Source organism: Mesoplodon densirostris, chromosome X (assembly GCF_025265405.1).
Source record: "Mesoplodon densirostris isolate mMesDen1 chromosome X, mMesDen1 primary haplotype, whole genome shotgun sequence".
NCBI classification, from domain to species: domain Eukaryota; kingdom Metazoa; phylum Chordata; class Mammalia; order Artiodactyla; family Ziphiidae; genus Mesoplodon; species Mesoplodon densirostris.
In genome coordinates, this window is record NC_082681.1 from 19,949,258 (window position 1) to 19,971,913 (window position 22,656).

The 22,656-nt window shown below is 36.3% G+C and overlaps 1 protein-coding gene and 1 non-coding gene across 5 annotated transcripts in view; both read right to left on the reverse strand.

Annotated features, from left to right (window-relative positions):
- The window catches only part of PHF6 (PHD finger protein 6), a 53,230-nt gene extending 32,038 nt beyond the window's left edge, over nt 1-21,192 (reverse strand). For 2 of the 4 annotated variants that reach the window (XM_060087700.1, XM_060087699.1), the window contains exons 1-5: nt 21,019-21,192; nt 16,910-17,093; nt 16,567-16,668; nt 3,194-3,327; nt 2,875-2,918 (exon numbers count right to left, since the gene is read on the reverse strand). In XM_060087700.1, coding sequence (XP_059943683.1) covers nt 2,875-2,918; nt 3,194-3,327; nt 16,567-16,668; nt 16,910-17,047 — 418 coding nt within the window. In that variant the 5' untranslated portion in view covers nt 17,048-17,093; nt 21,019-21,192. The remainder of the gene's footprint in view (nt 1-2,874; nt 2,919-3,193; nt 3,328-16,566; nt 16,669-16,909; nt 17,094-21,018) is intronic. The other 2 variants (XM_060087702.1, XM_060087701.1) reach the window with 1 other exon arrangement.
- Nucleotides 2,637-2,743, reverse strand: LOC132482830 (U6 spliceosomal RNA). The gene has a single exon (XR_009530994.1). It is a non-coding gene; the product is annotated as a U6 spliceosomal RNA (small nuclear RNA).
- Nucleotides 21,193-22,656: the final 1,464 nt, after the last annotated feature.

Consider the following 22,656-nt stretch of genomic DNA (forward strand, 5'->3'; position numbering starts at 1 on the left):
TTCCAAACCTCACCCCTCTCCCTACATTCTCCATCACAGAGAAAACAGACCTGATAGGAACCACTTATCCTCTTCCTTCTCTCCTATTACAGTGGAAAGGTCCTCCTTATCACAGGGCAATTGTTCCACTTGTGCCTGAATCCTCCTTCTTGTACCTTCAATCTCTTGTCCATTGGATCCTTTCTTGTAAGCATTAACAACTAACCCCCCCCACCAAAAAAAAAAAGGCCAACGAAGTGAAAGAAACCAATCTGAAAAGGCTACATACTGTATGATTCCAACTATATGACATTCTGGAAAAGGCAAAAGTATGGAGACGGTAAAGAGATTCTCAAATTTAATATTTCAAAGCACAGTTCATATTATATCAAGCCGACATGACAGACTGAATTACATAGTATTTATCGTTTTAAGTATTAGCAAAGTAGATACTGAGCCACAAATGGCAAAAACGATCAAGAAATTGCCGAAGGTATCAATTCTTCTTTGCTGTATAGATTAGTGCCATACAATTCTCAATGACAGTCCCTGAAATACAATCCTATAAACCCCCGCCATAAATTAGAATATATGTTTCCCATTAGAATAATGAAATAATTGGAAGTTCTGTTTCTGACAAAGCACTCAATATCTAATAAATTCAAGCTAGATGAATGTGGTAAAAGTCAAAATTCAAAACTCTGTCATACTTTTAAACTGTAATATTATGCTTTCAAGTTCTACAAGATGAGTATAAACATACTACATATGTCAATAATACAGGGAATCCAAATGTGCTACCAAACTATACACTGAACCCAAAATTCAAATCAGTCGTATCACAAATTTGAATTGTAGTATTCCTGCCAGTTATATTGAAAGAAAAGTCCTCTTGGGACTTCCCTGGCAGTCCAGTGGTTAAGATTTCACCTTCCAATGCAGGGGAGGCGGGTTTGATCCCTGGTCGGGGAGCTAAGATCCCACATGCCTCGGGGCCAAAAAACCAAAACAGAAAACAGAAGCAATGTTGTAAAAAATTCGATAAAGACTTTAAAAATGGTCCACATGAAAAAAATCTTAAAAAAAGGAAAGCCCTCCTGAAAAGTATGAATTTAGATCTTCCTCATTAAAAAGGTTCTCAAAGCAAAAAGTGGTCAAAATTGTTTTATGTAGTCTGCACTGACTTATCTCTACCACTAGATGGTACTATCAGCTTCAGAAACTGAGGGAATAAAAGGGAAGACGACTATATTAATCATTGTTGCCACCCTCAAATATCCTGCCCCAGTATGCTGACACACTTGTATTCGTCAGATTATTAAGTCTCAATCCTTTCCTTACCATATATGCTCACTACAATTGTGAAGAGAATCAAATAAATCCGCTGTTAAAACCTGAAACAATGAAAGGTGGGAAAGCTTACTCTTAACCTTTCATGAAAGGTTTTTCAATTCAATTACAGAATTAAGTGAGGAAAAAACTGAAGGAAAACACTATAAAGTTTATCAGTTGTACTTTATCACCTCAAAAACATTCTGTTCTTATTATTTGTCCAATATGTTTACCTCAATGACAAGTTTTTGCTAAACACTGAATTTTTAACCAGCACTTCTGAAGTATTTAGACTTATCTGGTTGTGAAGGGGAAACAATACTATTTTGTATTATAAAACCAAGATCTAAGAGATCAAAAAGGGCCACAAATTTTAATATGGCAACACTGATAACTAGGTAAGTCTTTATAAAAGCAACAACTTCCTAAAACAACAGGCTCAAACCATTCTTAATTCTAAGCAACGTGTTCTCAGAAGCTAACAAAAACTTTAAAGATCTCTAATCTAAATGGAAGGATAGAACAATCTCAGATTAAATCTAAGCCTTTTTATATTTTGATACTAGTAAAAGTATCAAAACCATCTGTTTGAAAAGGTTTGAAACAAGTCAGAATTCAATTTGAGAACTTTCCCATACCTTTTAAAGACCAACTACAGCTTGGCTAACTATACATAAACATAACTATCCTGGTTTTGTATAAATTTAAGTGGAAATAAACTATAAAACAATTTTAAAACTTTGTATTTTAAAATTGATTACCTCTTATGTCTGTATTAAGAAAAAAAAGTACTACAATGTGAATAAAAATTTAACAGAAAGCCTGTTTATCACAAAATGCACTAGTATCCCCAGTTCACGTTTTCTTTATCTGACAGTAGCAAGGTTTCTAATTATTACCTTTACAATCTACTAACATATTTACCTAAACACAGAAATCCGTAACCACTAGCATCATTTCCCCCTAAAGATAAATACATTCTCAACATACTCTTCATAAGAATTTTGGGGTAAAAGTCTTCTTAAAAATTCAGATCTTTTTCACTATGTACATTAGTTTATCTGAATGCTTCTCTCTCTTTTTTTCCCCCCTCATTATGGTTCATTCATAATTTGAATAATTTTTATAGTGCTTAAACTTAAAAGCGAACAGAACGTGTTCTCTCTCCTTAAATATCTTAGTTATAAATCTTAATAATAGGAATAAAAAGGGAATTAATTTACAGATATAATAAAACTGCTTTCAAAAGGCTTTGAATCTCTGCAGGAACTGGGTTAAGCATTCTTTTATTTTTAATTGAAGTATAGATGATTTACAATGTTGTGAAAAATATGGAACGCTTCACGAATTTGCATGTCATCCTTGCGCAGGGGCCATGCTAACCTTCTCTGTGTCGTTCCAATATTAGTATACGTGCTACTGAAGAAAGCACCCGAATGCTTTTAATTCTTCAAAGTGTATTCAATATTAAGATATGTCTTGTGGTAAAAGTCAATATAGTATAATTCACTCATATTTTACTCAAATTTCCTCTTGAAATTGAAAAGTGGCTGAATAACGTACCTTCAGAGTTATGTGCAGTTTTCTTGTGTTTTCGGCAATAAACCCTACAAAAAATGAAGAAATTAAAAATTACCAAGTAAACAAACCAAATTCATTTTTCAAATTAAGAATGAGCAGTACACTTCACCCCATTCAGAAGCTGGATTCCAAAAACCTTATCATTAAACTTTCTATGCCATTTCTCTAAGCATTAAATTCCCTACCAAAAACACCCTTTACGATGGTGATGAAATGCTTTGAAATGGGAAACAATTTTTACAAAGGCCTAAAGAAAGTATGACTGTTTTAAAAAAAACTAAAAGAGAAGTTAAATAATTACATGTAAATTCCTTGTGAAGGTTTCTCTCGTATCTGAGCTTTATCATGCAATGCACAGTGGTAGTGGTATGTCCTGTGACATGTTTTCACATCACAACCAATTGTAGCTCCAGGACAATGGCACAAAGAACACATCTACAGGAAAACAATAAAATAATATTATTAGTGTGTGATTTTGCTATGGCTATGAAATCAGGTTAGAGGCATATCAAATCTCTGTCAAGGAAAACAAATTGGTTATTGAAAATTTCTGTAACTAATAATGCTACTTTTCTTGTTTTCTCACATAGAAATAATTCAAATCAAATTCTACTGGGAGTATTTTTCCCATGTTAAACTATGACAAAATTAATGGAATATTATTAATATCTATTGGTTCATTGTGGTTAAGAGAAAATCTGAAATGTTGCAAATCAGGAATGTAAGCTGTAGACCTTTTCACAATCCAGATCTTCCTGGAAATGAGTAACTGGAGAAAATGGCTCATTCCAGAAAAAAATTTCTTTCACATTTCCACTTATCAATGAGATTTTTTAGAAGAAAACTCACATACTATTTGGGAACCTGGTAAAATCAATTTCAAGTGAGGGAAGGAGAGAAGATAAAAGAATTAGGTAGATTTTCAAATACCTCGAGCCCTAAAAATATTTTGTGATGTCAAATAGATTGTGAAAACATGCTTATCTATTTTAATTTAATCTGTTACTTACCTCTCACATTATGAATTCAAGGAAATAGATAAAACAGATTCAACATATTTTAATATACCTTACCTTCTGACTTTATTGGATAATTCATACTGTTTAACTAGCTCATGTCTAAATTTAGAAAAAAATTCTTTAAGTACATAACAATGACTGTTAGTGGTTTTGATTAACATATCATAGTATACTGTACTGAGTGAACTTTTAATCAGGCTGTCTCCTAAGCTATAAATGCCATGCAAAAATAAATTCACAGTAAGGTAAATCTTAAAATCTGTTCATTTGTTTCTTGGTTGCTAGGTGCCTCATTTGGAACGTTCTCATTCCTCTTGATTAATTTTAACATAAAGAACATCCTAATTTTTGGATTACTTGGCCCCTAAGCAATTTTAGTGTACCAAGAGGCTAATGTAAATTCTAATAAAATGACTTACATTTCTCTAAGCAAGTCAAACACTCAACCTCTCATTCAAGCTATCGTTTAAAAAAGACTCCTATGTAAGTCAGAAACAAACATTCTCAATACAGGTACTTCCCAGAAAACATGATGGCCAGTGCCCATTATTAATGCGAAAGAAATACGCCACTTCCTTAAATAAATAAACTTCAAAGCAATACTGTAAAAAGAAACACTGTGCCAAATTATCAAGCAGGGAAAGTTGTTAAATACTTTTGGGTGGCTTATAAATTCTTGAGGAGGTGGAGCATTTGTACTACAACTTATTTATGAGGTTCTATTATTTGAGTAAATTATACTTCTAATCAAAAAAATCAGACTTATAGAAATTGTGGAAAACACCAAAGAGCACAAAGAAAATTAAAAGATCACTCATACTCACCAAGTGTAGACACCATTACAGTGTTGCTATGCTTACATGAAAGTATTTTTCTATGTAATTTTGTACATACTGTCACTTGGTTTTTAACTTAATAAATTTAACATTACCACTACTTCATTAAGAACTGTACTGCAAGTAGCTCATTTCGAAATTACATCGAAAATGTGTTTGCTTAGGTACATTCTGAAAAAAATTATTGAGTTCAACGAGCAAGCAAAAATAAAAGGAGAGGTACTGTTAAAAATCCTGTAGAGGCTCAGCACTGGCAAACACAGTGAGATGGGCACCCTCAGATACTGCTGGAAATTGGTCTACTCTCTGGACAGCAACTTGCCTTATTTATCTTAGAACTTATTAAAAGTTTATACTCTCTGATCCAGTAATTTTCCTTGAATTAATCTAGTCTACAAAATAAATCATACTTAAATGGTGTATATGCAATCATGTTCACTGCAGAGTTGGAATAGCCCAAAATGTAAAACCACCTGTGGAAAACAACCACTGAAAAATGTTTAAGTAAATTACAGTACAACCATATGTAGGAATGTTCTTTACTCTTTTCAAAAACATTTTAATGGCATGGGAAAAGGTTTATGTATAACATTAAGTGAAAAAATAAAGCAGGATACAAAGTTAGGTATGCTAATTATGTTTACAACATATATTCTTTGAAAATAGGTGGAAGTAAACATAGCAAAATGCTGAGTGACTATCTGTGTGTGATTGGTTTTCTTCTTCATCATTTCCTGTATTTTCTGATTTTTCTACAAAGGGGAAATTACAAAAAATTATTTAAAAACCATTGGAAATACTCTAGCAAATGATTTCAATACCCATCTCTCAGTTTACTGAGAATAAGGAGGAAACCAAATGCCCAAAATATATCAAAATGTGTTTTGGCTGGTTATAAATTCAAATCTGCCCAAAGTATAACCAGTTAACTACAGCAACTCAGAACAAATAAAATTTTTTTAAGTGAGAAAAAGCTTGTTCTCACTTTTATTTTGTCAGTTTATCTCAAGGAAGAAAAGAAAGAGGAAGATATCCCAATAAAACTGTTTTCTGAGAGTGGAAGATTCTTCTCAAGGCTAGGAGTAGGAATTTTTCTTAATTAGAATTCACAGGATCTATTTTATGCAGCATTCATACATAAGCAGGTATTTCTGCTTGTATATGAAATTCTGGCAAAGTACTAAGAAAATACCAAAAAAGTGTCCATAATAAAACTAAATATAAAATGTATATCTGCTTGTGTACCTATGAATACAGAATGGGAACACTACTATGTTCAAGATATCACTACTATATTGCAACACCTGAAATAATTCTTTTTACTTGAACACCTATGGGACTTAAGATAGAGTATGCATTTTGGCTCTTACCATTTTACTTCCTTGTATGACAAATTATCTTTATAAATGTATAGATTTTATCCATCAAGTGCTTCTAGAACGAGTTTTTTGGAAGACAAACACTGTGACTTAACCATGTAGTACTCAATTATCGAGAATGAGAAGGAAACCAAGTGCCCAAAATATATCAAAATGTGTTTTGGCTGGTTATAAATTCAAATCTGCCCCAAGTATAACCAGTTAACTACAGCAACTCAGGTTACTCTGTTATTGAAGATTTTAATATCATATGGAATATTCTTTTCTCATTCACATTTCTAATAACTGCAGACTTGACATAATTATCTTAAAATACATCTAAAAATATTTTAAAAGTCTGATTTGGAAAGGTGAAATTGAGGAGAACAATCCAATTGAAGGGACAGAGAATGAGCAGAGAGAATCAAAAAGAGATAAAAAGAAAATTAAAGAAGCTGAGAAACTAGATAGGTGGCTAGTATACTTTTCTTTAAAAAAATAAGTATTATGGAAAATAAAACAAAGAGGACTTCTATCGAAAAAAATGTAGAATAATAGGAAAACGCCCCCCCCCCGACACAGCAAGGCACCAGTTGGTTGGACCTGAGTGATGTTATCCTGTATTCCTCTTTACACAAAACATTTGCCCTCCAATCTGTCATAGGCCCTACTGGGCCCTGAGCAGAACGAGTGTCATGCTTGCACTGTAGCCAGGTTGCTCTCCATGTGGGCAAATCAAAGTTAATCTGACAGGAACACATTTCTCAAGGACAATGGCGGACTTCCTCCTCCCTGAAAAAAGGTCCGTCCCACATATCAAATATTCTGTTGAAGGCCAACTTCCTGTCTTCAATATAGGTATAAATGTCAATTCTCAGCTTATCCTGCCTATACCCTGATTTCAAGTTCTTTAGAGAAGTGAGGTGAAAATTTCTTTGCTGTTAATGATTTTTCTTTTACTTTTATTCCTCTGTTCAGTTTGCTACCTAGTAGACCTAATAAATTTCAATAATCAATTACTTCTTCCAAAATGGGGAGATTAGAAAAAGAGACTCTTATAGATGTCTGCATATCATACTATCTTTTTAAAAAATGTTAATAAAAATTATATATATTTAGGATGTACACCATGTTTTAATATACATATACATAGTGAAATGATTACTAGAGTTGAGCTAATTAACATATCCATCTCTCCATATAATTACCATTTTTTTTAGTGCATGTGGTACAAGCACCAGAAATCCACTCTCAACAAATTTCCAGGATACCATAGGGTATTATTAACTACGGTCATCATGCTGTACAGGAGATCTCTAGACTTATTTATCCTACATAACTGCAACTTTGTACCTTTTAACAAACATCTCCCATTTCCCCCACCCCTCCTGCCCCTGGTAACTAGGGTTCTACTGTCTGCAAAGCTTTACTATGTTAAGATTAAGTTGTGCCACACAAGCAGAGTCTCAAGGAGCTGATCCACAGACGAAAGAGGAACTAAGTCACGCCTAAGAGGAGGCAAACGGAACTGAAAGGACTATGACTTAGCTAAAGTCCTGCAGAAGACAGAGGCTGGGACATACCTGCTCCTCAGTCAACTGAAATAGGCCAGGACTGAAATTCACTTTGCAAAAGGAAGAAGTCTTAAGTAATAAAAGGAAAAATACTGCTTTCTTAGTTGCTATGGGGGAAGCTCAGGGAAAACTCAACTAAGACCACAGACAGAGACAAGGCAAAACAAATGAGATTGCCAATTTCTAGGACAGGCAGAAAGAGAAGGCTCTTGGGGAAAAGCTCTAAGTCTTAGCTTGCTCAGCTTAACTGCTGTACATCTACTATGCATGTCAGTAACTGATCACCAGTGTATAGTACATCAATTCTCACAGCCAAGTACTTACTACTCTCAAGATACCTGCTGCAAGAAAACTGCTACAAATGTACAGAGAATGAAAGAGGTTTCAAAAAAAAAAGTCTGTAGGAAAAAAAACAAAAGCAAAACAAAGAAAAATCAGAGGGACTTCCCTGGTGGTCCAGTGGTTAAGACTTCGCCTTCCAATGCAGGGGGTGTGGATTCCATCCCTGGTCGGGGAGCTAAGATCCCACATGCCTCCGGGCCAAAAACATAAAACAGAAGCAATATTGTAGCAAATTCAATAAAGATTTTAAAAATGGTCCACCTCAAAAAATCTTTTTAAAAAAAGCACTTGGGAGTTGGGAATAGGGTACCTAGGATATTTTCACAGGAGAAACGAGACAAAAATAAAGTGAGAGTAGTTCACCTTACACTGGTGTTTGTTATTCTGTGTTATTTTTAATAACAGAAAACACTACCTCCAGTTCAAACTAGAATGGAGGACAGTGCGGTTGGGGCAAGTTTTCAGAGCTGCCTAAAAAATGCTCCTAACTCCAGGTTCATTACTTTATATAGAGTAATACCTCACATATCCAACACAGTCAGAAAACAGAGAAACGTCTGAATTAACTGCTTAGCAGATACTGTCCACTTGATGTGTTAAAAACTCCTAAAAAAAAAAAATGACCACTGCCCAGAAAGGTGGAACATGACCTCATAACTGTTTCTGGTTTATCCTACAGCTACAATTAAAAATATATATATATACAGCATTTTGAAGAAGGTCTCAAAAAAACACAAACTTAATAAAATATTCTTAACAAGGGTTATATAATAAAATAATTAGGTCTAAGTAGAAAGTTAGAAAGCAAAAATGAAATCTGAAAGCTGTCAAAGTCACTGAAAAGTGACTTGATAGATTAGGATCTTAAATTCCAAGTGCTTCTAAAAAACAGGGCTACTGAAAAGCACTTGTTTTTTACTAAAGTAACAGACAATTCTAAGCAGTTACTGAATAAATAATTTCAGAAGTCTTTTGGAAATCAGAGGGCAAGTAAGCCTATCAAGCTCTTACTTAACCTAGTCTCCTGACCTAGCTCTCAATATCACATACTCCAACTCCATCCAACTTTATGAATCATCATTATGAGGAATATAAAGTTATCTTATCGGAGCTTTTGAAGTTTGTTTTATTCATCTGAAAGATTCAGAGTTTTTCTGAGCTCAGATCTTTATGTTTAAGCTCTTCTAAGATGTAGGTCTTTCAGGCTGAGGGTACTCTAAAGTGCCAGGCTGCTTACTATACTTAATCTGTGAAGAACACCAACTACAATCCATGCTCAAATAAGTACCAAGACATCCCCCCAAAACCAGACATAGATTATTTTATACTACTGGTTTGGGTTCTCTTCCATTAGCACAAATAAGTGAGAAGTGATTATATAATGACATAAATTTACAGTATTCTCAATTACAAAGAAGTATCAATATTCAATGAAGGCAAAGGAAAAAAATTTGTGAATTTTAAAAAAATTAATTTATTCAGTAATAGTCAAAGACCTGATTTTCTCCATCATTAGATCTGAAGTTTCTCTTTGGCCTCACATTCATTCTCCTTAATCACCTCCAAAGTAAAACAAAGTTCATCTTATATAAATGACAGGTAAAATATCTGTGCACATTTAAATTAATCTGCATGCCATAATGAGCTTTCAAAAAAATTCACATTTATACGAATACATTCATGACGCATGTACACTTAGTTACACAGATGACAATGAGGCCAGTGGACAAATCTTGAGGAAAAGATTTACCTGTTTTTCCCCCAAAATACTGTAAGGCAAGGATCCTGCAAGCCCAATTCGGCCCATCACCTGTTTTCATAAAAAAAGTTTTACTGGCACACAGACATGTTCACTTCTTTGTGTATTGTCTGTGACCGCAACTGAAACAATGTGGCTAGCAAAGCCTTAAATATTTATTATCTGATCCTTTACACGAAGTGTCCCGACCCCTGTCCTAAGGCAATGGTCCATAACGGAGAGTGTTCATCAAAAATCACTTGGGAATCTTTTTCAGAAAATACCTATCTGCAACCCACCCACACCCCTTTCTGATTTAATAGTTGGTTAAGTACCACTGCTGTAAGGATTTGGTAGCACCATTAATTACCTGGCATCTTCTGCTTCTTTGTATGTAGTAAGCAGTGGTTGTGTTCTATACACTTTGGGTGCTCCATTTCACCCTTAATGAATGCCAAATAAGCCACACACACTCCACTTTAAATAGCACTGGCATTTAATATTCATTTAATACTTGTCAAAAGTACTTCCTCCTCCTTGAAACTCTTCCCCCTTTGAGTTCTACAGCATCATTTTCCCAGTGGATCACACTTCAAATGTCACTTTCTATGAAGTCTTTTGACTTCTCAGGTAACATTAATTATGGTCCTCTCTCCCAGCTCCCCTGTGGCATTCTTTACATACTTCTAAGGCCAAAGTACATTTATTCATGATTGCATACAAAGTGTCTAGCATTGTGCTTGGTACGAAGTAGGCACCCAATTAAGTGTCTGATAAATGGACACACAGGTGATTTCTAGACTCTAGATGGAGGCCTTGACAAATACAATGCCTGAGGAAAACACCAAAAATTTAACACCCTACTGGTAGAGTGAAGGTTGAAGAAACAAGAAAACGCCCTTGTTTGAGGCATACACAGCTCTCCACCATCCTGAACAAATAACCAACCTGATTTTTCCCTCTAGGTTTCTCTCCTTCCTCTTCAAACTGCTAGAGCTGCAAACAACACTAAAACACTGATTAACCAAAACACAGGAATTTTATGCTTATACTATTACTTCCGTGGTCAATTTACACCTAGCCCATTATTTAAGCTTCACACTATTATCCAATTGAAGCCCTTCCCTCCTTCAAATTCAGCCAACAGTTAATGAGTGCCCACTTACTAGAGTATAACTGAGCACAAATGAGACGTCAAGCACCGTGCTAAGTGTTTTCCATGCATTTCCCCCGCTTAATCCTATGCTGGGCAAAGAAAATACAGTCTCTGCTCTCCCAGAGTTCACAACATAGTGGAGGAGAATGGCTTGTGCACGTGTAACAAGTACAATGCATAGTGTTAAACTCTATGACAGAGGTGAAGGTTGAGTTGGACTCAAAAACAGAGAGAAGTTCTGAGAGGCAGCTAGGAGATGAATAACATCTGTACATGGACAGATGTGGGGACAAGCAGAGGACACTTGGGAAACCGAGAGGAGAGGGGATGACATTAGGAATGGAAAACGTGGGTTAAGGTACGACTTCTGAAGGGCAGGTATTATTTTGTAGGCATTAAGGAATCAGTAAAGGTTTGGAGTCAGGAAGTGAGTGATACTAGGTTATAAAAGTAGAGATCAAGTAAATACCAGCAGTATGTTGGAAGGATGGGAAGAGGAAGACTGGTTACAGGGTCGCAGTAAGAAAGACAAGAGGGCTGAGACATCCCAGAAGTAGAATCGATGTGACTGATGTGGAAGAAGGAAGAACTGAAGGTAAATGATTCAGAAAGAGAATCTGGTTTCAGGGTAGGGAGATGATGAATACTGGTTGAGTTTAAGATGCCTGCCTGCAGGACATCTATGTACAGCAGACAAATATGTTGCCATTATTATACTTCATTCTCCACAATGACTACTGTGTATTACATGTCTCCTGAAAAATCCTGCTTTGCCCCTCCTATCTAAGTTGAAATTCCTGTCTAATGTTTGAAGACCCTGTAATCATCCCACCTTTCTCAATTCTAATCCATTACTGCCAGTCGCAATGACCCATTCTGTTATAGTTAACCTATTTCATGGACTCATCCTTTTCTTTTTTTAAACTTACCATCTCTAGGAAGTAGTCTTAACCACCTAAATTGGCAAGACCCCTCCCGCACAGAATAAAAAGGTGTATCTATAAATTGTCATATATGCAGATTCATGGCATGCCCAATATCTAGATCATGAATTCTCAAAATGAGACACCCTGTTTCTCTGGGGTGCCAAGCACTCTACTGGTACTGAGTAAATAAACTAAACACTATGTAAAATATGTCTTTTTATTTTCAGAGGCTACAAAAAGTATCTTGAGCGTAATACAGACTTGGAATATTCTTACATAGTATGTATGTAGGATTTTTGTCCCCAAAACAATGCTATTAACAGAATATATTAATAGGAGTCTGATTATGCCCTAAATTCAGTATATTTCCATCTTTATTAGAAAACTTCTAAGCTCTAATCATTACATTTTTTAAAATGTGATTTTTGGTTAGGTAGCTTAAAAGGCAGTCTAGTATAACCTAGAAATTAAGAGTTCTGGCTTTGGAGTTAACTGGCCCTGGATTCAAATTCCAGCTCTGCCACTTACTAGCTATATGACCATAGTCAGGTTACTTCTCTGAGCCTCAGTTTCCTAATCTGTAAAGTGAGAATGGATGCCTTCCTATCTCACAATATGACTGTAAGGATTAAAAAGGTTCATGTATTTAAAGTACTTAGCCCAGTTCCTAGCACATATTAAGTGTTCAATAAATGTTAGCTATTTCTGCTACTGAAAAAAGCAGGAAAAATGTTCAAAGGATTTCTTAAGACACGTGGGTAAAATTTAGTTTGAAAAAGGGAAAGTTTAGGAATGACCTGAGGATAGTCATCAAGTTTATGAAGGACTTTTCATTTTTAATATAGAAAAAAACCAACTATTTCCTTTAATGGAAAGAGGCAGACCTAGAATAAATGACTCTAACTTAAGTGAGATACTTGAGTTATACTGAAGGATGAATTTCGCAACTGTGAAGAGTGTTATATAATACTGGTCCTGTTCCAGGTTGCTTGGGTAGAATCACAATTTCTTGATATATTTAAAATAAGATAGACCAAAAAATCTATGTTACATGGCTTTTAGGTAATCTTGCCTAAGGGGAAGGAAAGTGAACTAAATGGCCTCTCAACTCCTTCTATTCCTAGAGTCTGTGATATATGTGACATAGGTACCAATTTTAACAGTAACTATCTGATGTGGATACTCTTTTTCTTTTCTTTTCCTTTTTTTTTTTTTTTTGGTGGGATCTTAGTTCCCTGACCAGGGATCGAACCCCGGCCCCAGAAGTGAAAGTGCCAAGTCCTAACCACTGGACTACCAGGGAATTCCCCCGATGTAGATACTCTTAATGATCTCACCACCTAGTTTCATCCAGCAAGAGTATGTTCTTCAAATATACTCAAGTGTCTCCTTAAACAAAATGAAAACAGCAACGATAACTCATAATCTTACTTGGAAATTTGCATTTCTTGGCTAGATGGCTGGAGAATAAGCGTAGATGGTACAGATGTGGTGTCTCCACATATGAATTCAAGAGGAACTAGAAACCATTCTGGAAAAAAAAAATCTGTCTTAATTGCAAAAACAGAGTCTCAAATTATAAAAACCTTAGTAGGCTGGCAAATGTCTCCTGGTCCATCTTGGTGCTTAAAGGTGATGTAAAAGAGATGAATATGTTCGTGCAGAATGGCTTTCCTCCCCGATCCTTGTGGCTGACATGAAAATCTTGGAAAATGGCCTGTGGCAGCAAGAACACACTTGCCACCCATACCTCCGGCTCTACTGTGACTTCCCATCCTCTCAAGACTCTGACCCATCTGGCCGCCTATATACTTTCACCTCAAACCCCAGACTCTTCTCTTTCTCCTTTTCTTTGGGGCAAGTGAGAACCTCTGGAGCCAGCACGAGATACAGACTGGAACCTGTCTTAAAAGCACCCATGGACCAGCACTCCTGTTTTTCATTATTTTCAACGGGAACTCATGACCCACTTTTCACCTAAAATCTAGATGAACAGGAGCCAGGGCAGACTCACAGGATAAAATGCCTTAAAAAGTCAATTAGGGAAACTGATTATCTAGTTTACACGTAGCTTACCTACTTACATGAAACTCTCCACTTTTTTTCTCCCTTTCTATTTGATTTATGGCCCTTTTATTGCTTAGACAAATCTGCACAGGGAAAAGTAAATAAGAAAACCAAAATCTGGAATTTTGGTTACTTGATAGTACTTCACGTAAAAATGATGTAATGGAAGGGACAAAACTAAAGGTTAAAAGGAGACTTAAAAATTATTTCAAAATTAAACATACAGATGCTACTCCAGTCCTAGCCCCTATGTAAATTATTTAAATTCTGACATTTTAAGAGAAGGAAAGGGAGCAAAATTATATACCTGGCTCAAAAGTTCTCTCCTTCTGCCACTATTCCTCAATGCTGGATGCCCACAGTCTCAAAATGGCTACAAAACACCTTTCCTAAGGGAATTCCCTGGCGGTCCGCTGGCTAAAACTCCATGCTTTCACTGCCAAGGGTGCAGGTTCAATCCCTGGTCGGGGAACTAAGATCCCACAAGTCATGCGGCACAGCCAAAAAAGAAAAGAAAAAAGAAAAAACCCGCACCTTTCCTAAGGTAACTCTTTATATCTTATAGCACTCTTTAGTTATGCAACATCACTGTTTAGTAAGCAGTGATACAGCATTATCCATTTACCGTTGGTGACTTGCCCTAAGTTATATAATGTGTCAGTGGCAGTTATTAAAAAAACAGCCCTCATGAATTCCCAGCCCAGCAACCTTTTCATTAGCCTACAACAATATTAGCAGGATCTTATTATTACTTACGAACAATAACTACAACAGGGGCTACCATTTATCAAGTCTTAACCATGTACCAGGTACCACGCTAAATCCTGTATAGTCTCTTTTTTGATTCTCACAATATCCCTGGAAGGCAAGTACTACCGTTATCTCCTTCTGGCAGGCGAAGAAAACATGGTGTAGAGAAGTAAATCAACTTGCCCAGGGTCACCCAGCTAGTTAGTTACTAAAGCTTGTGGTCTTAACCTCCAATACTGTTCTACTCCCTAGATCAAGGAACAAGCTTAGTTATTTATAACTCACTACACTTGGGCAAAAAAAATTAACTCCCTACACCATACCATTAAAAATTAATCAAAACCATTTATAATAGTGAAATCTGTACCAAGTTCTGATGCTTTCTGCACAAACAGGTACAAATAAATTAAAGCTCCATTGAATTTAGCAATACTGACAGATGTATGCTGCTGCTTCATATAAAACTAGGCACTACATTTGTTAATAACACAGTAACATCAGGGACCAAAACTGCTCCTGTTCTGACTAGAGCAGCCATGTCAAATAACAAAAATGTTAACAAGCCAGGATGTAGATGCATTTTCCAGGAATATTCATAATGCCAAGGAATAAATAATGGGGTGATAAGGGTTACAATACAACTAGCTTCAAGTAAATAGTATTCTTTCTTTGTACCCAAAGTTGCTTTTAAGGACTAGGAAATAAAAACATAACTGCTCTGGTTCTCAAAACTCAGCAAGCCACAGTAACATGAAGAAATCTAAAACCACCAAATTAAAAAAAAACGCATTTAAAAAAAATGCAGCATTCTATTGTTATCTATAGTTTTGAGGGTGGGGAATATAAACATTTTCACAGTTAAGGTCTCACTACAACAAAAACTGTCTGACCTCTGAATTCCCATTTGTGCCAATACTGATTCTAGGGTTTGAGACTATTCATCCTTAAAACAAATCTCAAATGTTATCTTTGAACTTCTTCATATTGTTTTTCTTTTTTTTAAACTAATACTAGAAAACTGACTACTTTTCAAAATAGATTATTCCTGACATCAAAATGATAGCCCCCCTTTCCCATTAGATTCTTTATGAAATATGAGACTACTTAGTGCCTAAGAACATAGATACATGTTCTGCCAAACCCGTCTTTAAAATAATGAAACACTTGATAGTGCAGCTACTGAAGGGACATTTACAGATGTAATTTCAATAAAGAGCTCAGAGGAGAAAAATAACCAAATGAGAAGACACTGTCTCAATGTAAACCATAATGTATTAAATAGCAACAGAGACGACACTACCTCTCCAACAGAGCAATACAGTATCTTGCCAAACTGGTTACTTGGTAGTGAAGACAACTGCAGGAACATTACACTTAGCACAGCTTCAGAAAAACTGTAAGATTCACCAAAAGTTATCCAAAGTCAGAAATGCTGTGTTGTATAGCTGAACCATGGTAAAATACGTTGTGCAGCAACTACTAACATTTTCCTGTTGAAAGGGTTCTGTCATCTTCATTTGTAATGATCACAATTACTTTATTAATGGAAAATGAAAACATTTCAGAATTTTAATTATCAAAATATACGTGAATGAAGACTTTAACACATGAAACATTCAAATTAAGCAATCTGCTTGTTTTGTAAGTCAACATGGCCTCCAAGAAGATTTTAATTCTTTTTGAAAAGAAAAAGAATGAATAATATACATATTGATTCACTCCTTTTTCGTTGATTGACAAATAAGTTAAACCTAGCCTTGCAATTTGCTGATTTGGGGAAAAAAATAAGACTGCAATTTAAAAAAAATTACACTCAGTTAATAACACGATACACTCTAAAATAAGCAATTTCCTCCTTAATGAGCTTAAAGTAAGTTTTATTCTCAAGAGGCAGAAATACCAACTTACCAGCTTCGTGCCTCTTTTAATTTCCTTTTGGACATCTTCAATAGAAAATCCACCAAGACTTTCGTTATCAGAGTGTGATGATACCAAAGCAGATGAAAAGAGCTATAAATTACATTTAAAAAAAATTAAGGTTCATATATAAAGAAATTACAGTGAAACAGTGAATAAGATGTTAAATTTAAAAGGAAATATTCAAGTAAAAATGGCATAGCATTAGGGAGAAACCATTTCTTAGAAGTTTAACTGGTTTTGTTGCTTTGTTTTGTTTTGTTTAGTAATCAGGAATATTCATTATTAAGATTCTCATGGTTTCAGGTCTCTTGCTTGCTGCGGGCATACTTACCATGCACTTATGGTGTGCTGCCACCTTCTGGTTTTCAGATATAAGTAACTGTCCACATTCCTTGTCTCTATTTGACTTACAAAAGCCACATTTGCGCTGTCTTGTAGGCCCTTTTTTCTGTTCAACTGAGCTTGACATGATTTTTAAATTGCCTTTAGAATGCCACTTTATGTCTCAAGAAATGCTACAGAGAATAAGAAGGGCAACAAAATGGTTAATTTTGTTTTAAAAATCAGTTTACACAGTAATATAAATTGCTTAATATTTGACCTAGGTGTTAATATATGCCTTTAAAAATAGCTATTTAGTATAGACAAATTAATATTCAAACCTCTGTAATTTAAAAAAATGTACAGCATATGCATAAAGATAAGTTAATGAAGTACTGAGAAAAATCAAACTGCTCTCAAATTAAGGGACATGTGAAATAATTAGAACTATTTCTGCATGGATAAATAAAACACGAACAGTGTATGATATTAAAATAGTCATCTGCTGACATAATTAATGAAAAACATTTTTCATGTATAGCTAGCTAGGTGCCCCTTCAAGGAGACAAAGAATTATACATCTAAGAGCAGAGTAAAAACTAATAAGAGAACTACACAATATCCAGGGTGAACAGAATTCTATAACTGCACAACTCCTTAAAGTTCACATATTGATAATCCAACAAATGAGAAATGAATTTACATAACCATGACTTTGGAACACTTATTTTTAAAAGCTGAATTATTTTCAAGTTTAAAAAAATCATGTATACATCTTTATTAGTTTTTGCTATTGTATTCCTTTTGCAAGTAAGGAAAACATTAAGCTTTACACCAGTCTATTCAAAAATGCAGACTTTAGGAACCAATCATTTATAAAAACAACTGTATTATCTGACTCTGAGATTTACTCCAAAAGTCTGCTTATTAAAGTTACAAACTGACAGTCGTGTTCTAAATGTAGTAACTTTCATACTTTAATTAGTAATACTGTATAAAGAAAGGGAAATTTTTCTGAATGAGCCTTAAATTTAGTCAAATTATAACTATAGGTAGTATAGTCAAACAAAAAAAGGGAAGAAAAGCTCTAACACGGAAGGTTTCAGATTTAGATCATCAATCTCAACATGGATTCTTCAGAAGACTATAAACAAATGTAAAATCAGTTATTTGAATTGTGTAGGTTTCCCAAATCAACATAACTAAGCAGTTCAGGACCCAGGTTACCACAACACACATTACAGTCACTAAAATCTCAAATTTTTGTCTTAAAATTTACTAAATTCTTTCCATTCCTCCATACATTTGAACATTCTCAAAATATGTTGAAAAAATGGACTCACTAACACTACACTGTTTCTTTCTGAGAAGCACTTGCTCACCAACAGGAACAGGAGCAGTTGGAAGCCATCAAGGTGGTAGATGCAAACCATTCAGTGCTTTACAATATAACAATGCAAATACTTAAAACTGAAACAAAGTCACAAAGAAACAGATCTTCTCATCCATTTATATCTCTCTTTAATGAAACTTCAAAGGCCCTGACAGTCTCTGCATTGATGGGTTTAACAAACTCTTAACGCTATTTGCAATTTTAAATACTTCACTCTTCCAAATGGCATCGGATACTTTACAACAGTATTGTATTCATAGCACTGGCTATAAACCGTGAAACTGATTGAAAACAGGCAGCAAATACTTTTAGGATTAAAGAAAAAAAAAAGAACATAACAGAGAAACAAAAGAAACAAAAGGGGAAGTGTGTTTGCATTTGCTCAGGCAAATATGTGTTCAGTTGCTTTATCAAGAATGTAGCTGCCAACATCTTTAGAATTAAATATGCAAAACATCAAAATTCATAAATAGCACCAGAATTTGCTACTTCAGTTCTAAATTAGCTTTCTTTACTACTGTGCAATGAACAGTAAGCACTCTGAAAAAAATGTAATGTATTCAGCATTTCTCCTGGTCATCCTTGGCCAGCTGAAAGGATGGCACATTATGAATCCAATCTATACAGGCATCTTAATGTGTAATTTCTGTACAACCTTAGCATAAGCTATAAAAACAGCTTAAGACAAAGTAAATTCCTAGATTAGAACATCACTTTTTATTCTTAAAATTAATTCTGAAAATGGTGTCCCCAAAATTCTACCCATATGGAATCCTGCCTCTTTCCATTTATAAACAGGTAAATTTCTCATCCTTATTTTGAGAACCTACTTTTCTAGGTATCAAAGACCCCAAAATCTAAAAGAGAAAAAAAGGTACACTTTATTTGGCATTCAGAAATACTCGTGTATTTTTTCTGTAATCAGTTTAAATATAATTTGTAAAGTGAACAGAAACGCACATAAAAGTGCACCAAACCAATTAAAAACTTTCCCCAACGTGCAATGAGTAAATGGATTTTTCCACTAAAATTCAAATAATGCATCTGTGCATATCTTGCTAATTTTTTTTACAGCCTCCTTGTAAAACATGAAGTGGAGAACATCATGGAAACAATGACTCCTAGTAAAAATGTCTTTATCATAAAAATGCAGATTTTTATCTAATGCTGTCACATTTGTGGTCTCTACTTGAGGAGAATAAGGGCATTCCAAGGACCAATATTAAGGGGTTCATAATGATCCATACAGTATGTGGCATTTTAATTTTAGTCTAAAAGGTTTTTCAGGGCATGCAGAGATCAAACTTTGATGCTTTCACCCAACAATGAAACCTTTTCCTTAAAAGAAACATAGCATTATGGATAATGTTATAAAGCTGAAATAAAGAGGCAAAGATAACAGCGTGAGAAACATAATTTAAATGTCCGAAAAAATATAAAAACCCGATTAGTTAGGCTGAAGCAATCAGTGCATTTCAGATTTTCCAAGATACTTTAAAGCACCAAGGTGGAAATAACCTGAAACATCAAGGAGAGCATTCAAGAACCAACTCGAGAGCTCATTCAGTGTCTGATATCTGAAAGACCATTTTCACAGAAAAACAAAACAAAACAAAAACTGCAGTTCCGGAAGATCAAACAATTCCACACGCAAGGAAGTTGAAATATACAGATCAAAATATATAAACATGATCCAAGAAGCAGTATTTCTGTCAGGAAAGTTACACTGGAGAGAAATAAACGAATAAGAGATGAACCGGAAGGGCACCTGAATTTGGTTGCACGATATTATTACATGCTTCGCACTGCTTTTTGCGGTTATTCAAAAGGAAACTAAAGGAATTTTCCAGTTGTTTCAAACCCAAGGGTAGAGAAAGAATTTGAACTGTATGAATAAGACCTGATATTACGTAGTAAGCCGATAAAAAGAAAAGGTTTTTCAAAATTAAAGGATTTTTCAACTTCCACGCAGATATCGAAACGAAGAAATTTCAAAAGAATGCCGTGCTGCTCGTCCATATAATAAAGGATGGTACACATAACGTACCGGAGCCTCTCCGTTATTTATTCCTCAATACACACTAGACTCCAAGATCTCCCTCTAATCAAGCGCTAGATAAACTCGCAAAACTATCTTCCAATAAAGCACTTTAGCAGGTTCCTTTCGGTCGTAAAGTCAGGGTCCCCTAATTGTCCTTTTCCAATCCTCCTGGATCCAGGAAAATATCACCCTACCACTTTCTTTAACCCTCCTCCCGCCAGGAGTTCGCCCTCTAATAGTCTTCGTTTCCTATCTCAGTTTCACCCCTAATTCCCCCCACCCCGGAGTTTTTCCTCATTCCGTAAGGCTACCCTTCTTGCCATCCTAACAATTCTTCCTCTCACTCTTCCCAAACTGGGAGTCTCCCTCCTTCCCAAATATGTCCTAAGCGATGGCAAAGACTAAAAATTCCCGGTATTTTGTCCTCCTTAAATGTTGCGCCCCCTCCCCCGAAGTCTAGGCTTAAGCCTAACCTCTCCCTTGGCTCCTCCGAAGCACTTTTCTCAGCAGCCTCTCTGCCAAGCGCCTTCAATGAGCGGCGCTTCTGGGGTCCCTGACAATAAAGCGAGACCACCAAGAGTCCCCCTTAACAACGGGCAGGGGCGGCGGCCTGGCCACCGCCATCCTCCTTGTCTTCTCCCGCCGGGCAGAGAATGGGGGGCCCCAGGGTACCGTGGGGACTCACCGGCGGGGCCCAGAGGCGAACGGCAGGGGAGAAGCGCCAATGAGGGGAAAGAGAAAGAACTCGATCTTGGATCTCCGGCAGCGCCTGGGAGCGGGGTTCTGTCGCCGGAGGTTGTTTCCTTTCATTCGAGAAGAGACGGGCTCGCGGAGCGCCCTTACGTCGCCCCCCTCGCACGCAACGACTCACATAGCGTTAATACGTCTCGAGCGCGCCGCGGGCCCTGATTGGCTGCAGCGAGGAGGCAGCTGAAGCCGTAGAGCCACAACGCATGTGCAGAAGCCACCCCCGGTACGGATCGGGGCGGCAGGCTCCGCCTCCTGCTCGCGCGCGTACCTTCTATTCTCCGGTCCGCCGCTCAGCCAAGTGTTTGGGGGCAGGATCCGAGGAGATAGAGAAAGAGATTCAAAGATATCGTTGTGGGTTGGGCGGAGAAGGGGCTGGGTTGGGACTAGAAACCGTTGGCCAGGGGCCCCGGGTAACCAGTTTTCAACAGTGATTCAAGTGGGTAGGCCTTATCCCTTGCACTTGTTCACCGAGGCCTTTTCATATCCATTATTTCATTGTACTCTCGTGGCATCCCTTTGAGGTCCCCCGTTCTCTCGTTTTACTGCCAGGAAAGACTGAGAAGCTCGTAGTGGAGACAGTCTGCCTGGATTTCAATCTTTGGGCGAATCATTTTTCATCTCCGTGCCTTAAATTTGTGTCTTTAAAATGGGGATAAAAATAGTATCTCACGGGTTTATTGTGAGAAAGAAATGAAATAATGCCAGTAAACCGTGTATTAGCGTCCCTGGCGTATAACAGGCCCTGTATAAATTCAGAGATTTTTCATAATCAGAAAAGATAAGTGATTTTCTTCATATTTCACACAGGTAAACCCGACACCTAAACTGAGTGCTTTCCTCTGATGTATGAAGCCAGACTGCGTGGGTTTGAATCTCAGCTCCCCCACTTCTAGCTCTATGACCTTGAGCACGTTGCATTACCTCTGTCCCTCAGTTTCAGCACATCCAAAATGGAGATCACAGTGGTGTCCATCTCATAGGATTGTTAAGAGAAATGAGTTAATATATGTAAATCACATAGAATAACGCTTGCACACATAGTATGCCCTATGTAAGGGTCAGCTTTTGTTATTTTCTACTGGGCTCACAGACTGCTAGCCAGTGGTTTAAAAGAAAAGAAAAAAGTTCCTAACAAACCAATGAAATTTTAAAGATGCCCTTCGAGTAGCTATTTTTCCTGTAGAAACGGTGGGGGGGGGAGCAGTGGATTTTCATTGTTTTGATCCACTGCTCTTTCTATGCTGCTTCATCATTCTTTTTATTTTTCACTCCAATGACAACATTAAATTGTAATCCTCAACGGAACAGTAACCATGTTTGATGTAACCTTGTATCCCATATGAACAGGTACCTAATAAGGGTGGACAAAGCAGGACCCTTAGCCCTTTCACCCAGGCCCTGTACCCTTGAAAGGAAGTGGCTAGAAATTTACATAAGAAGATCCAGAATGTGTATTCCAAATATTCACAGTGTGTTTGAAAACAGGTCCTCCCCCCACGCCCAGCATCATTTTCCACCAATTTTACACACTTACTGATGTCAGGATGAGACTGATGATTGTGTAATTGACAAA